The 15,818-nt window shown below is 35.4% G+C and overlaps 1 protein-coding gene across 1 annotated transcript in view; it reads right to left on the bottom strand.

The window, feature by feature from the left end:
• LOC105454648 (low density lipoprotein receptor adapter protein 1-like) overlaps nt 1-6,312 on the bottom strand; it is a 67,832-nt gene extending 61,520 nt beyond the window's left edge. The window contains exon 1 of the mRNA XM_011697417.1: nt 6,066-6,312. Coding sequence (XP_011695719.1) covers nt 6,066-6,108 — 43 coding nt within the window. The 5' untranslated portion in view covers nt 6,109-6,312. The remainder of the gene's footprint in view (nt 1-6,065) is intronic.
• Nucleotides 6,313-15,818: the final 9,506 nt, after the last annotated feature.

Here is a 15,818-nt window from a genome sequence, read left to right as displayed (position 1 = left end):
TATTGTTAAATAAACAATGGAAAACAAAGCATTTTTGGAATCTTCATTTTTTTCTCGTAAACTAGAACATTTTTCGCGTATTTTGAAAAAAAAAGCAGTTAGCTAGCATTATTAGTAACAGAGCTATGAATTTTTGAAAAATAAAGTAGTCTAATTTTTAATTGTTTATATCTCGATTAATTTTGCAATAAGAAAAAAATCCTTTGGCACAAAATTCTATCTCTCAAAGTACTACCTTTGTGCAAAATTAAAAAAATTTCTGAGAGATGACTGATCCGCTTCACGTGGAATGGCCCATATGTATTTCATTATCTATAATTAATTTTTCTTCAATTAATTTAAAAATTAATAAATCTCATAGAATTATGAAGAATAAAATTTCAGAGATGTAATTTATACCGTTTATTACAATTTTAAAATATCTTTAATTCTTAGTTTGTAATAATTTCCGGGAAAAATTCGTAAAAATTGTGTTTACGTAAAAATTAACATCAATTTATACGTAAAACAAATTAATAATATATCAGTAAAATGAGATTGTCCAACTTGAAAAATGTAACATAAATGAAGGTTAATCACTCGTTTTCACACAATATTATCGATTACGTCATCTTAATTGTGTTAATACAAGACCGCAATGAATATTTTCGTATTATATAATAACGCGACGGTTTGCATATCGCTTGCCAGATTTAAAAGTCGCCTGAAGCGCAATAATATTTTGCAGTGCGCGCTGAGGACAATATAATCGACGCGCAAATATTGCAATAGACATGCAAAGGGCGGATATAAATTACACACTTTCGCAACGGCAATATGAAGTACGCCATTATTTATCGTTAAAGCGAAATAAAATCGTCTGAAATGCGAAACGCGCCGAACGAATAAACTTGCTTCCGCCGTTATCTGGAGAGCGCAAGGAGAGCGATATTAATCTTTCTCGCCTCGACGAAGAAAAGCCTGTCGCGAACGCACTTGCGCTATTACCTTCACTGGTAGAATGTGATAAATCGATCGGTCCGCGCGTCAGGAAAAATTAGCGCGATTCAGAAAGAAAATGAAACATCCGACGGAGATAGATCTGCATTAAGCGTTGTTATTAATCTAGAATTCTTTTAAGCAATATGTTAGTCTTCTTATACATGTTATAAGTTAAAATTGCTTTTTCAAACTAGAGATTTACAAACTTGTTTTGTATACAGTCTAAACTTTAGATCATAAGAAAACTATTTAAATAAAAGAATTTTCTAAATTAATAATATTTTGTAAGAAAAAAGCAAGTTGACAAGTTAAAATTAAATCTTGCACTGGAGATTATGAGAAAATTAAAATATTTATAAAATAAGTTCTACAATAAAATTAGCAAAATCAGTCTTAAAAAAAAAAAACAGTTATTTAGAAAAAGGAAAAATTCACCGTAGAAATTTAATTTTAATAAGATCATATTTAAACAATAGAATGTATAATAAATTGTAGTGTACTTCCGTACACCCCTTAATGGCGTAGAATAAATGGATTAAGGTTAACGATACCGAGATGTGCATGAAATCTCAATCTCGCCGGTAAATCCTTCTTTGCGACGAGAAACCGAAGAAAGCTCTCGGCTGCTGCCCGAGAAATCGAGCAAAACGTACGATAAGGGATTTGAAATTTTCAGCCACGACGGGCTACACCCCTAAACATTTACAACCCCTAAGCTGTCTGCGTTGAACTTTTCCACGAACGTGACTCCGGATTTCATCGCCAGATTTCAACTGCTATATGCGATGCTATTTTTAGAACGAAGAAGTTTTAAGGCCTCAGACTTTAAGAAGATTTCAGGGAAAAGGGAATGTAAATTGTAAAACTAATCGATAATCCCAAGAGTTGCCGCTTAAATAATCTTCCTGAAAATAAATTCAAGTCGTCGATAATCCGAAACTTCTAAAACTAATTCAAACCTTTCATAACTTTTCATATTATTGAAAAAATAAGTTTCCTATGGTTGTAGCAACCTATAATAATTTAAAGTTTTAATAAATATACTCGCCTGAAAAGGAAACATTAAAAGATTCCTTGAACTGAATACAACATTGATTTATACATATTTACTGGATTTTTATTCGATTTTTACTGAAATTTATTATCCGGCTCCATTAAAATCGGCTTTTACGCCGCTTTCACATTAAGCGATTCTATGTATCCCTGCTTCGTTTTTTTCCTTTCTGATGCTAACGCAGACAGTTATTGTTCTTTCGTATAATAATGTTAAATTTAATTAATTCTGTTAAACACAATTAATGAAACTTCCAGTTGACAGTTCAACATATCCTTTATTTACCATTATTTAATCATCAAGTTTAATTAAGCACAAATGCTATTCGTTATAATACTGTTATTATTTATTTCAATTTATCCCATCAATATATACATATACACTGACGTTTATGATGAAAATGGCGTAAAATCAATTTTTGAGTGTATTAACCGTACCTGCTATCATTTTGCTCGTTACATTTTCGGACGCTTTACAACATCGACTCTCGTGCAGCTGCACAAAGGCGCGCGCTACATTGATTAATCTACTTCTTGCGAGTGCTATTACTTTGCTACTGCTTCAAGACCATAAAGGTCAACGGCGACGCGACGTTTCGAGATGGGAAATGAATTTCCCGTCGGGTCACACAGACGCGCAATACAGGCGGATCCTCTAACGGCGCGGCTCGCCGAAAAGGACGGAAATTCAGTCACCGAAATGATGGACGCGCAAGCTCGTCGTGTATTTGAATAAACGACGACGCCAGATGATGTAAACTCGCGAGCATATGCAAGCATATGCGCGAACTGTAAATTTGTCGACTGGTACACCGGGTATGCGCCATGGCGCATCGTCGACATTGTCGCCGGAAAAATGGAAGTATGTCCTATAGCTGAGACAAAACTCATGTAATTTAAAAAACTGAAAGAAAAGAGAGAAAATCTTGAAGTATAAGAGATAGGAGAAATGGCAGTAAATTTTTCAACATAAAATACGGTTGCACTGATAAATTTTTAATAAAAATTATCTGTGTTCTAAATTTACGTTTCTAAGAACTGATTCTCTATCTCGGGGAATTTCTCTATCACACATATACATTTTGTGTTCATATTAATAATAATTGAATTATAATTAAATGAATAATATTAATTTTTCATAATAAAATTTAATAGATAATAACTTGACAATATGCAATTTTTTGATAAATTTTTCTATAAAGTCTAAGTTGAGACATAAAAAAAATATCACAAAGAAATAGACAAATAAATCAGTTTTGTTGTTAAGAAAAAACATATATTCGGGTTTTCTAGAGGAAATATTTGTTCTAACATATTTCTAAATTTTCCGAGAAATTCTTACAGTAATGTTGAAATCAATGATATTTTCTTTACAGACAAATATTAAAATGTCTGATGCAATGATTATGAATACTACAAATCCGCAAACGATTCTTATTACCGCGAATTTGAGCGAGTGAAATTACGATCGACGAATTACGGCATCGACCGATTTCTGTCAAGACTCACGATTGGCGAAAAGTGAAAACTGTGCATATGGCTTTATTATATAAAGCTATATGCACTGTAGAGAGACGAAAATTATATGGTGCGAGGAAACTGCAATGTAGGAAACTGCACAAGGAAATACCGTGCTGCCAAATTATCGTCGTGGAATATTGATAAAAAAAGAGTCATAAAAAATTATTTAAAAAATCCACAGACGTCTAACGGTCATGAGTGAAAGGAAATCGCGCGGGCGCGCGATAAAGATGTATAATTAAGATACCGCAGTGTACATTGAGTGCAAATGAAGGAAAAAAGATCCAGTTGACGGAACGCTGACAGGTTGTTTCCGATCTCGTTGATCTCATATGCGTCATTTGATTACCTCTACGTAGCGCCAGTTATTAAACTTCTTCGCGGCAATGTAATAAGTCATCTTTCATCATTCAAAAAAAAAGATATGTTCATATTATACTTGACTAAATTCTTTCTTCTGATGTTTTCTTATTAAATTTATCTTTAAACACGGCGATGAATTAGAATTCTTCGTCTTCATACTATCGCGCGATTTCCTTTTATCACAATTCTCTCCAAATTAATTGTAAATATATGGATCTGAGTTTGAAAACCAAATGAAATGAAGTTATCAAGGAGAAAAATAATGTTGTTTTGATTAAAATCAACCGGTATCAATTTTTCTCTTCCCAAACAATCAATAATTCCTGGCAATATTTTGATTTCGCCGTCATAATTGCGCAATTCGCGTTCGCGTTATTATTCCGAGCATCGTATTGCAGCGGAACGCGTATTTTGATGAATTCAAACACACTCCGCAATAAATATTGACCGATATTTATTCCGAACGCGAAAACGCGACGCAGCGAGGATCGATGTTACGCGAATCGCTTGACAACTGTAAACACGGCGTTGTCGCCGTAAAATAGAATGCGCGACAACGCACAATGCAACGCGTAGCACTTGTATCTTCACAAACGAGCATATACGCGACTTCAATATTTCATCGCATTCGACATACGCGCATCGCTTGTTCCACACAGTAAGACAGGGCGGCGCGACCTCGCAATAAAAATCGGGTCAAAAATTGCATGCATTTTTACACTTACACAGAAATTACGGCCTTAAATAAACGTGTCAAGGCAGTAACATAGCAACCGATTGCACGAGACAATTTTGTAACCTGTGCGTCTGAATTGCACTTGCACAATTCACTTCAATCTTGCTGAAAACATTTAACGAGATACTAGAGTGAAGGCTTGCGAATAAAAATCTGAAAATTTCAATGTTTCGAGTGTTAACACATTTAACATTCGAAATAAAACATTCAAGATATATTGAAATTTTATTTAATATTTCGCATTGTTCTGCATTTTTCTAAGTGACGAAGTAATATTTCAAGCAAAGACCCGTTCAATTTATGAATAATTTACAATTTCTCGATGCAAATTAATTATTTTATTGAAAAAATATAATCACTCCAATAAAGTATTATGTTACGTTACATCACGTCCGATCAAATGTAAAAATCATATATTAAACTAATTAAACGATTGTATAAATTACAATATTATACAATCGTGATCGCTGAGTTCAGCTCTATATAATCAACAGTGCGCATTAATCGCGATTACTATTTGTTTAATAACCGTAATCATTCAGTCATTCGATCGTACTCGATTCGTTCACCATAACCAGTAGTTTGGTAACATTTCCAACTGTGCCCCGAATCAACTGCGGATCTTCGATAACGCCGTTACACCGATTACGATGATCGGCGCGCGACAATCAGCCGGGGGAAATCGCGTCGCCCGGAACTGTTTCATTTGGCTGCAGCAGCAGCTGAGTGCGTTGTCGCCCGAATTACACCGCGAATGCTGATTCGCTCTGTCTCCCGAGGGAACGGCGCGGCGTGTCCCGATCAGTTCGAAACTGCATTAAGACGAAGGCGATGGTCCTTGAATCGAGGCGCACGTCCTTAAAGGAAGCGCGCCGTCGAGCAAGAGCGCTTCGAGAGAGTCTCTCTCTCTCTTCTCGTCCCGGGACGGAATTCGATTACGAACGACTTTAGTCGAAGAGATGTGCTACTTAGCGAGGCGGGAGCCGAGAGGAAATAGCGTCGCGCGTTGTATCGAGAATGTCGAGCGGCGAATAAAAACGACCTTTGGACCTAGAATTTTTCATTGATCGGGTGAAAATAAGCTCGTATATAAAGTGCTGAAGTATAACAAATATAAAATGTAAATTTGTAGAAAGTGTAAAAATAAGAATTTATATGTTGAAAATTATAATAATAATTTCAATCACCTAGAATGTGTGTGTGTGTCGTGTGAGTGATAAGAAGAAACGTCACACTTTAACTTTACGTCATAAGAGATAATTATAAAAAAAATAACATGATCAATTGCGTAAAGTAATTAATTGATTGCAGACCAATATACGTTTGTATACTAGCATAAAAAATAACGGTCGAGAAGAAAACAAATGCTTTTATCCTGCACTAATCGAATCAGGAACAGAATAAGACTCACTTTTATGGCGGGAAAATCTACGGAGCTTCTTGAAGAACGGCATGCTCTGGCTCGCTCTTTCCGGCGATCGTACGCTGCGTTGCGTCGAGATAATGATCCAATCGATCGCGGTCCACGAGCCACGTTCCACCGACCGAGAGCGTGATCGCGAGAAATGAATGAAGGAGGACGGTCCTCGCTCGCGAGCGTACCGACTCAGAGTGCTTCGTGACTCCGTCCCGTGTTTCTCCGGCGCGCAACACACGCGTGTTGTGTACGTCGTACACTCTCGCGAAGTTTACTACTTCTCCCCCGCGCGGCGGACTCGCACGCGTTACGTCGCTTTCCCACTTAACCCTTCGCCCCCCCCCCCTCTCTTCCACCGTGCCGCGATCACGATCGGCGTGGTCACTACGTGCGTGCTTCGGATCGAGGATGCTGACACTGCTAATCGCATATCTCCCAGCGGTATAATTATTTTTGTCTATTAATGGGAGTAAAACGCGATTTTGAGAATCAAGTTTCCGTACGAAGATAACAAGTTCATCATTTGATTCTTTTCTATATCAATATTCCAGTTATATTATACTTTCGGAGTATAATATCATCGAATGTGCAATATTCGAAATTAATTATTCAAATAATCGTGATTAAAGCAAACGATAATTATTCTCTACGATATAATTAGACGATAGCGTGTCTCTTTCGTTGCGCGCGCGCTCAGATTTAAAAAAAAAATTCGAAAAAATCCGATTAAACAAGAAAATGAATTATTTACATACCGGAACAATTCATTATAAAGTCAATAGGTTTCTTGTTAATGTGCAAACATTTTTAAATTGGAAGAATTAACGTAAATAATGTAAATTCTGTGAATTCTTGAACGATATTCCGTACAGTTAAGTCGAGCGAGAGATTATTCGTATTTCATACGGATGCCATTCATTAGAATGTGTGTGTGCTCCAGTTTTGCGCAATCAAATTCAAATTAAAAATGTTAACTCTAAAATTAAATTTAAATTAAAAGTTCTGTGAAATTTATCGCAAAGAAGAAGTTTCACAAATTCTAAAATAATCAGGCATTAATTAGGCATACATTAAAATTTTAAATAATAAATTTATTTCGCCATTTCCATTTCGTTCTCTTATACGTCCCGTTATTCAAAAGCCGTCTGGCTCGGATTTATATTAACAATTCTATCAGAGATTCTACTACTCTTCAGTCTCTTTTCCAGGACAATTCCTCGACTTTGTAGTATATATATATATATGTGTGTGTGTGTGTGTGTGTGTGTACCGGCTATCGGAAATGTCTTATCAGCGATTCGATCTATTGAGCTCTCAGGACTTGAGAATTGTTCTCGGCCGTCGTCCTACTACCTCTGCTGAAGGATTCGGCAAGAACCGCACAATCGTCTTTATGACCGTAAATAGAAAGGCAAGAAGAAAAGAAGAGTAGGAATTGAACAGCCCAGACGGTGGTCGCGACTTCAACCTCGATCCCTCTTATCTAACCTCGGTGAAAAAGTTAGCCTCGGCCAGGTTAGCTTAGGCCACCATCCTTCGGGTATTCGCGGATCCGTTTACTTTACGACGGACTTTGAGGTGATTGGAAAATACGAAGTCGACGGGATGCGAAAGAGAGAGAGAGAGAGAGAGAGAGAGAGAGAGAATGAGAGAGACGGATATAAAAGTAATTGTCGGGTGGGGCCGCGGATAATTGGCGGGAAAACTCAATTAGCTTGCCAAGCGAGACTTTGTTAATTGTCGGAAAGTTCAAGCTCGAAAGGTCGCACTGTAACAGAAAAGAGGCAGCCCTGGCTGAGCAGTTCGAGCACAGCTTAACCGTAAAAGCGCAGCTTTTCCCGAGTTCGAACTCGCAAAATCGTAAAAGAGCAATGACGAGGTTCTATCATTCGCGATTTAATTTCTTATCCCGAATAGAAAAAGAATTTTTTAGAGTGCTTTTAGAAAATATAAATTAGAAGGTCATCTATTAAATACCGCAGTAATAAGCGGATAAATGTAAAAATTAAATGTAATAAATGTACATGCAAAAAATAAATATAAAAAAATATAGGTATTAAAAAAAAAAAAAATTCTGAGTCTTGATATTTTTGAATTTTTAACAAGTCCAAAAGAACTTGTAATTCAAAAGATAGAATTATTATGCTCAATTTTTTTTTATAAGTTATAAGTTATACCTATAGATTTTTTATACCATATACACATATTTATAAACGTTTTTATAATTTGAACAATTTGATTAATGAAAATCTAATTCGAGAAATTACATTAAACTTACAATGCGACCATATCAGCTCATATATTTATCTTACGCAAACAGACTTTCTTGTCACAATATTGTATAGTACATAGCGCATCGCGAATTGGACATACGAAACTTGGCAAAGTGCTTGTAAATAGGCATAAAGTGCAATTTGGAAGTATAATTAACTTAGTAAAGGGAGGACACGCGATGCACAGATGTCACACCTCTCAGTGAAGCCGATCTATGTAGTTGGAAACAGGCGCTCGAGTTCGAGCTTGTCGGGCTTACCACGCGGGACTTTCTGCGTAATGCGCTTTTCATTAAAGTTTCACGTTGCTCTAGATTAATATTGAATAACGTTAAGGCAATTTTGCATTTGCTCAATAGAGAAAAATATCTCCTCCATTTATATTCTACCCTCTCTCAAACTTCTCTTTACTAAACAAGGAGAATTTTGAAACAAGGATTATTTATAAATAATCAGAAAAAAACTAAAAAATATAACTACAAACTGATATGGCATTAGTTCATGATAACTATTATAACTATAATTAAATGACAACATGAGTTTATTTAACGAGTCAATATCAGTTCTTGTAAAATATTTATATTACGCCATGATAATTAATGATTGATAACTAATGATGATGACAAAAAAAGACAAGTTTACATAAGATAAACATAATCTCAACTGTTATTTTTCATGTAGGTATTTAAAATATATTTAAAATAAACTGATATTTTAAATGTAGCTATTATAAGTAATAATTACAATTCTATATTTAAAATATGATAATTCTGATTTTTTTAAGTAAAAAGTATTTCTTAAATCTTTATTTTAATAGATACTTAAGTGTTTTTTTTATTTATACCATCTTCACTTTGGAAACGCGATATTATATAAAATTCAATGATGAAGCACGCTGCTCTCTTCAAATGTCTGCAAGAAGTGCAAGATTTCTCCCCATAATCGTTGAAACGTCCCGTTCTATCGACGCTTTTAAAATAAGCAACTCCCGCAGCGACTTTTCGACGAATCGCTTGTAGAAAATGAGTCCGAGTTTCTCGAGGAAATCCAGTTTCGGAGCGAAGTTAAAGCCCTCTCTTCTTCTCCGTTCCCTTCTATTCGTAACTTCTGGTACGCGTTCGAGTTCCTACGATTCTCGATTAAAATTCGCGAGCGGCAGCACGGGGAAGAACTAACATCCAGACCCGGAGGCGAAGTCGGCTGTGAGCGCGCGTTAAGCCGGCGATTATTCCACCGAGCCGAGAGGAAGGATCATGTGCATGGTTCTCGTGGATTTCATTAAAACCCTCGTCAAGGGAAATTTGAATATTGCCCGGCTGAAACGCGGGTCTCGCGTCGCACTCATTCGTTTAGCAAGAGGGAATGATATAACACGATCAAGTCTCGTCATGTCGTTACGTTCTTGCCTTAAGTACGTGTGATATTCATTTAGCTCTCATTAATAGAAAAAAAAATTAAAAAACAAAATATTTTCCATAAGACTTATTCGTTATTTAATTCTTTATTTCCATATGTTAGTTAAACATATGAAAATAAAGAGTTAAATAAGTCTTATTATTTTCAATCTCGAGAAGCTTAGTCTCCAAATTTTATTTTCAACAAATAATTACTTAACTCTGCTATTTATAATATAAAGTATACAGTTTTAAAAGAACTCTTCTATTTTCAACATTAAATAATGACACTTATTTCTATTTGGAAATTCGCTAATTTATGAAAATCTTTTTGTCAGTATCTAATTGGCTTCTCACCTCACTATATAACCGATACAATTTTTGACAAAAGAAATTTTTGACTGTAAATTTGTGGAGAAACGTATTGTTAATTTCAAACTAATCATCCTTTTATATAAAATGAACACAGAGGAGAGACTCATTTATAAAGCCGATAACAAGCTTCTGCGGGTGAACGATATTTTTCGATATTCGCGGAGCGTATTCGGTGCCCTCGGTGACTCGAACGACACTCTATGCAATCAGCTAATTGCTACGATTTAATTTAGCAATCGGATTTTCGCAAAATTACCCGGAATTAAAATTGCCGATAACGAGCGCGAATCGAGAGACGTACACGGCGATACTGTATTTTAGAGCTGCGCGAAAGAGTATTCAATTCTAAAATCAATATGTAAAATCGATTCAAGCAATCGTTACGCCTGAAACAATTAACTTCGAAATCGGTATAATTAAAAATCGAATCAATTTAAATGTTCATTATAACAAAATATCTTACTATTTTAGTGTATTAACAATTTAGAAGACCGATTTAGGAACAAAACATTTATTTTTTATAGTTGCAATGTATCGGCAATCTATAGAAAATAATTTAGATAGAAAACTCTGTTCTGTCGGCGCTAATTTGAGATCGGTTTTATTCTGGCATTAAACATATATACTTATTACATTTTCGAGAACGAAGGCGTTACTTTGATAATGACAAAAATGTGTACTTTTCCGTTTTTCTTCGAATTGTAATTAAAATAGTAAAACAATATAAAGAGAAATAAATTAACATAATAAAATAATTAAATAAAATTAAACAGTATTTTCATAAAATCTTCATGCTTGAATCGCCGCATTTCGTATTAAATTCGCGTTAAAAATACGTGTCTGTTTTATAAAAGTAGGTATATGTATACACATGATACTCATGTATTCCGAAATGTCGTACATGCCAATAGCTAATACATGGCGCGAGAACACGGTCAAAAGTCATCTATCGTAATTTCAACACGAGGAAAGTTCGAACTGTGAAGCAAAACGAGCTTTCGCAAAAAAGTCTCGCCTCGAAACGCCCAGCACGTTCCCAACGGCTATAGAGAAAAGAGAAGAAAAAAGATATACAGGTCGTACTTTTATGAATCCGGGAGTGCTTTAACTTGCGCGCGTTCGGCTTCGTCGACTTGCTCGTTACGCCGCTGCTTTCACATTAATTTTCCTTCCACATGAACCAAGCAGAAATCGTAATTAATTATTAACCGTGATAGCATGGATTTCCAATGAAATCTTACAATCATCACTGTCCATTTCCTCTAGAAACATTCGAATCATTTGTCTTAAAATTTAATCATTTATTGGAACGTTTACAACACATTTATTTGTTTTCAAAAAGTAAAAAGTAAAATTGCAATATTTTAATTAGTTAATTGTGGTACAATTTTTATTCGTACTCCGTGTTTGTTGATATATTTTTTCCAAAATTCTAAATGTACGTATTATAAGTTGAAAAATTGTTACCATTTTCCCGAATAAAAGGCTCATTAGTTTTTCAAAAACTATTTTTTCTCTTAAAAAGATATTATTTTTAAAAGACTTATAATGCACTTCTACAGTTTGTATTTCCGTAGTCAGCATTTCTAACTATTTTCTTCTTCAAATTTCCAAATATATAGGTAATATAATTTATGCGACTTTTTTTCTCTCCTATACCTTAATATTGGTAACATACTTCGAAATATTTTTTCGTAAAATTATCAAATAATTTGTACGAGTTCTATAGGAGTTATCAATATTCTCATATATTGTAGATATTAATTTTTCTTTATCCTTACATGAATGTCATAAAATATATATATCGTGAGATAACATAGTGAAATTTTTGCGATTTAGTAGGCGTCAAAGTCCCCTTCGTCATCTTGTTCCCACAGTATATTCAATAGCGAAACTTTTACCTCGATTCGCGGACGACGACGCCAACTGTAATATCCGAATACGAGGAGTTATCGCGCGAAAATTCGATACGAGCTTGCGATACTAATATTTCCTGTCGTCGATCGGAAGCCACAGAGTACACTTGAAAGCGTTCGCGACAGTCTACCGCTCTCGTAAACTTTCCAGTTCGGAAGTTATCCGCATCGCGAACTTTATCCCGGCGTTTACCGCGTCTCCGCAAGAATCTCCTCTTTTTTTTTGTCCTCAAACGAAATTATGCCGAAAGAATTTAAATATCGATTAGTCAATATCTCACAACGCAGGCTCACGAGGCTTTTAAAAAATATTACTTTAAAAAGAATCGCGGAGGAATTTGCCAGCTGCCATTCATTTCTCCAATATTACAAAAATATAACAAACATTTTATAAATTGACTGTTCAAATTTTTATTGCTTGACTGAAGCTGGAAAAATGCGTTATGCAATTATCCTCAAAATTCGAATTTCTTGCCGTTCTCGCAATTCTTTTAATATCATATAATTCCATACCACAAGCACAATCATTATCGATTTATTTTATAATGCGACCGCGATCGAGAGCGCATTCAATATCCGATAAGACATATATGTCATCAAGCCTGTTGTCAGCAATTTGTTTTTTATAGATATGCAACAGGCACGACTCTTTCCATTCATAATAAAAAAAAAAGATGCTTTTATGACGCGCTGACAGCATGGAAAGAATGGAAATCACAAAGTGCAGTCAGATTAATTGATAGGTACACGCTCGATCGATTTCTTGATATGAGGGACGCGTGCGAAATTACACGTTATATCTCGATAAAATAATGCAATCGCGATAAAACTTGACTTTCGTCCTTGCCCGCAACATTTTTTCCTTCTGCGAGTAAATTACGGCCCGTACGTATAATTGTCATATAAATTTCGTATCAGACAGCATATTAGATAAGGTATGTCAAAATGATATTTCATATTCTTCACTTTGCAGCGTTGCATCATGAGATGGTATATCTGTATTTTTATGCTTTTAATTTAATGCACACATATATCTATATACACCTTATACACACACACATACACACACATACAGATGCGTATTTATTATTATTACAATATAGAGAAACAATATAGAAAACAAAAATTATATTACGGAATTTATGTTGATTAATATAAATATAAAATCATGCTGAATTTTCTTTGTTTTTATATTAAATTTTATTTTTAACAAGCAAAGAGAAATTTAAGAGAAATTTACGCTCTACCTATATGATGCTCTATTCATTAATGTAACATAGTATTTAAGAAAAAAAAATAAAGCATAATAGCGTGTTCCAGTCCCAAATGATGGTTTCTCTCGCGAAGTAAATCTACGAAATTTGAATTTAGTGAACGAACAAGCGAGTGAAACAACGGATAGAAACAACAAAACCCAACACCATGTTTTCGCATGACGTTAATTAAATTGTCCTTACGCGCACGCGTACATGGCATGTAATGGAGAGTGGATGTAATGAGCGTATTTAATCAGGCTGTTTAATCAAGGTGTCCTTTTACAGCCGGCGGCGTAATATCGTAAATAACTCTCGCTGGTATCCCCGACGCGATGTAAAAACAAAAAAAAAACGTAATACGCATTCGCTCCGCGAACGATGGCCGAATAACAGTATTTCGAGCGCACAATGGCACGTAGAGATACACCCCGTGGTTCTCTTTTATTTTTCCCCACGCAACAACACGCGACAATCGGCTTGAAATTTTCAGCGGGCGATTACCATAATATGCGATTTAAACGCGCAAACGCGTAAAGCATATACGAACGTAAATTGCATAATTATATAATTCCTAAATTAATTTCCATAGATTACGCGCGCGTATAATTGTGCAATTTATAATCACGTATCAGAATCCGCTTGTTAACTGTAAAAGATTGCGAATGCTTAATGCCGATTTGCCGATTGTAATGGATTTAGATAACCAATGATCATATATGAAGTAGATTTAATATTGCAGCGGTAATACCGATGCAATTTCAATGATGATATTACAGTATTAATTAACGGGAGGAATGCGAATATCGCGCCACTTGGGGGATGCTCTATATATTATGTGATATTGTCCACAATAGACACCGGGATGAGATTATTGCGCCGCGCGGGCTGCATTACAGCAGCGATTGAATTACGCCTGGGAAGCGGTTAACAAACCGGGGTAAGCTCAGGTCGCGAATAAGAAATGCCGCGAAATTATGCCGAAAGAAACGGCGACGATAAATCTTCGACAGGATTACTTTCCGGAATGGACCGGAAGAAAAGCGAGAGACGCACGGGGGCGAGAAAGGGGATGGAGTGGCCAGGGGCGGCGCGAGGGAGGATGTAATCGGAGATGAAAGATGGTCGAAGGTCGACCGAGCGCTTTGCGCTCGCCACTCGCTGTAATTTCCTACCGGGAGGGCGAGGGAGGGAAAAGTCGTTGCTCTTGCCGTTTCAACGAGTTCGGGTTCTTCATGGTAATCGAGGAAACCATTCAAGACTCGGTCCTTACGACCGACGGTTTGTTCCGTATTTATTCTTCCGCCGATAGTTCCGCGACTTTACGCCGGAATCTCGATAAAAGTCAGACTTTAATGAAACTCCATCAACAAGTTTTCCTCTCGCTCCGTTCACATCTGCCTATTCGTAAGTATGCAATCTAAAAGTTTCGAATTCACCGCGAATAAACGCAATTGTGGCTTAATGTCGAGGAAAAAAAAATTAAAGGTTTTTTAATGCTTTTAATACAATAATTTTTGATCTTTTATAATGTGTGTGCGTGTGTCTATAAGAAATTATATATATATATATATATAATTAATTGTAATATTAGTATTTTAGGATCGAAGCAAAGCTCCAAAGCGTTTTAACTTACACGTCCACAATCCGTGTCAACGCTTTTAAAATACCATCATTGTTACAGTGAGCTTTGATCCACTTGACCCATCGATTAAAACCTGGTGCACCCACGAGATTGCGGGAACATGCATGCGTTTTCATAAATCACGATCTGATCGACGTTTTAACCACGAGTACGGTAGCCATGTATAACGCGTGGCGTTTCGGTGAATAATTTCGTCGTTGTTACTAAAGTGGGATTACTGAACCGAATCTCGAATGTGTTCGAATATTTGGATATTGCGCTCTAACGTTTGAATTTAGGAAACAAATTGCGAATAAATATCTCCCTTTAGAAAATATAAATATCTTATACGTAAAATAACTAATTTTAATTGAATAACTATATTTAAACAATTTTAATGTTTAAAATATCACATACATATAAAAAAACAATTATTTTTATGCAGAAATGCGTAACCATTCGTTACATATAAAGTGCAAATAATATTATATTTCGTACAAGAATAATAAGAAAATCGCATTGAGAAACTCTGTCAAGTATTTAAGATTTCAAGATATTTTGTAAGTGACAAATAATTTAATATAAAATTCTATATTTGTACATTTCAAATTTTCGATCTTCGACGCGTACTGGTATACTCTGAATTTCAGAATATATTCCTCAATAAAATATTTAAGATATGTAAAAGTTTCGAGTCGAGAATAGTATATAGTCAAGTTTTTTGAATATATTACGCAACACAACTAATGCAATATTTGCGAGTCTAATAACTATACCAAGACGGAAACTGTAATTATATCGCCATGAATACTTGATGTATTACGTTATGTGCCGTCGCAAACGGCATGAAATGGATTGCAGGCTTCTGCCGGCCGCAACCAAAGATTTATGGGCGCTTTAAAATGCTCGATG

This window comes from Wasmannia auropunctata, unplaced genomic scaffold (assembly GCF_000956235.1).
Source record: "Wasmannia auropunctata unplaced genomic scaffold, wasmannia.A_1.0 LD335977.1, whole genome shotgun sequence".
Lineage (NCBI taxonomy): Eukaryota > Metazoa > Arthropoda > Insecta > Hymenoptera > Formicidae > Wasmannia > Wasmannia auropunctata.
Note: the sequence above shows the minus strand (reverse complement) of the source record. Positions and strands in the feature narration are given on the sequence as shown.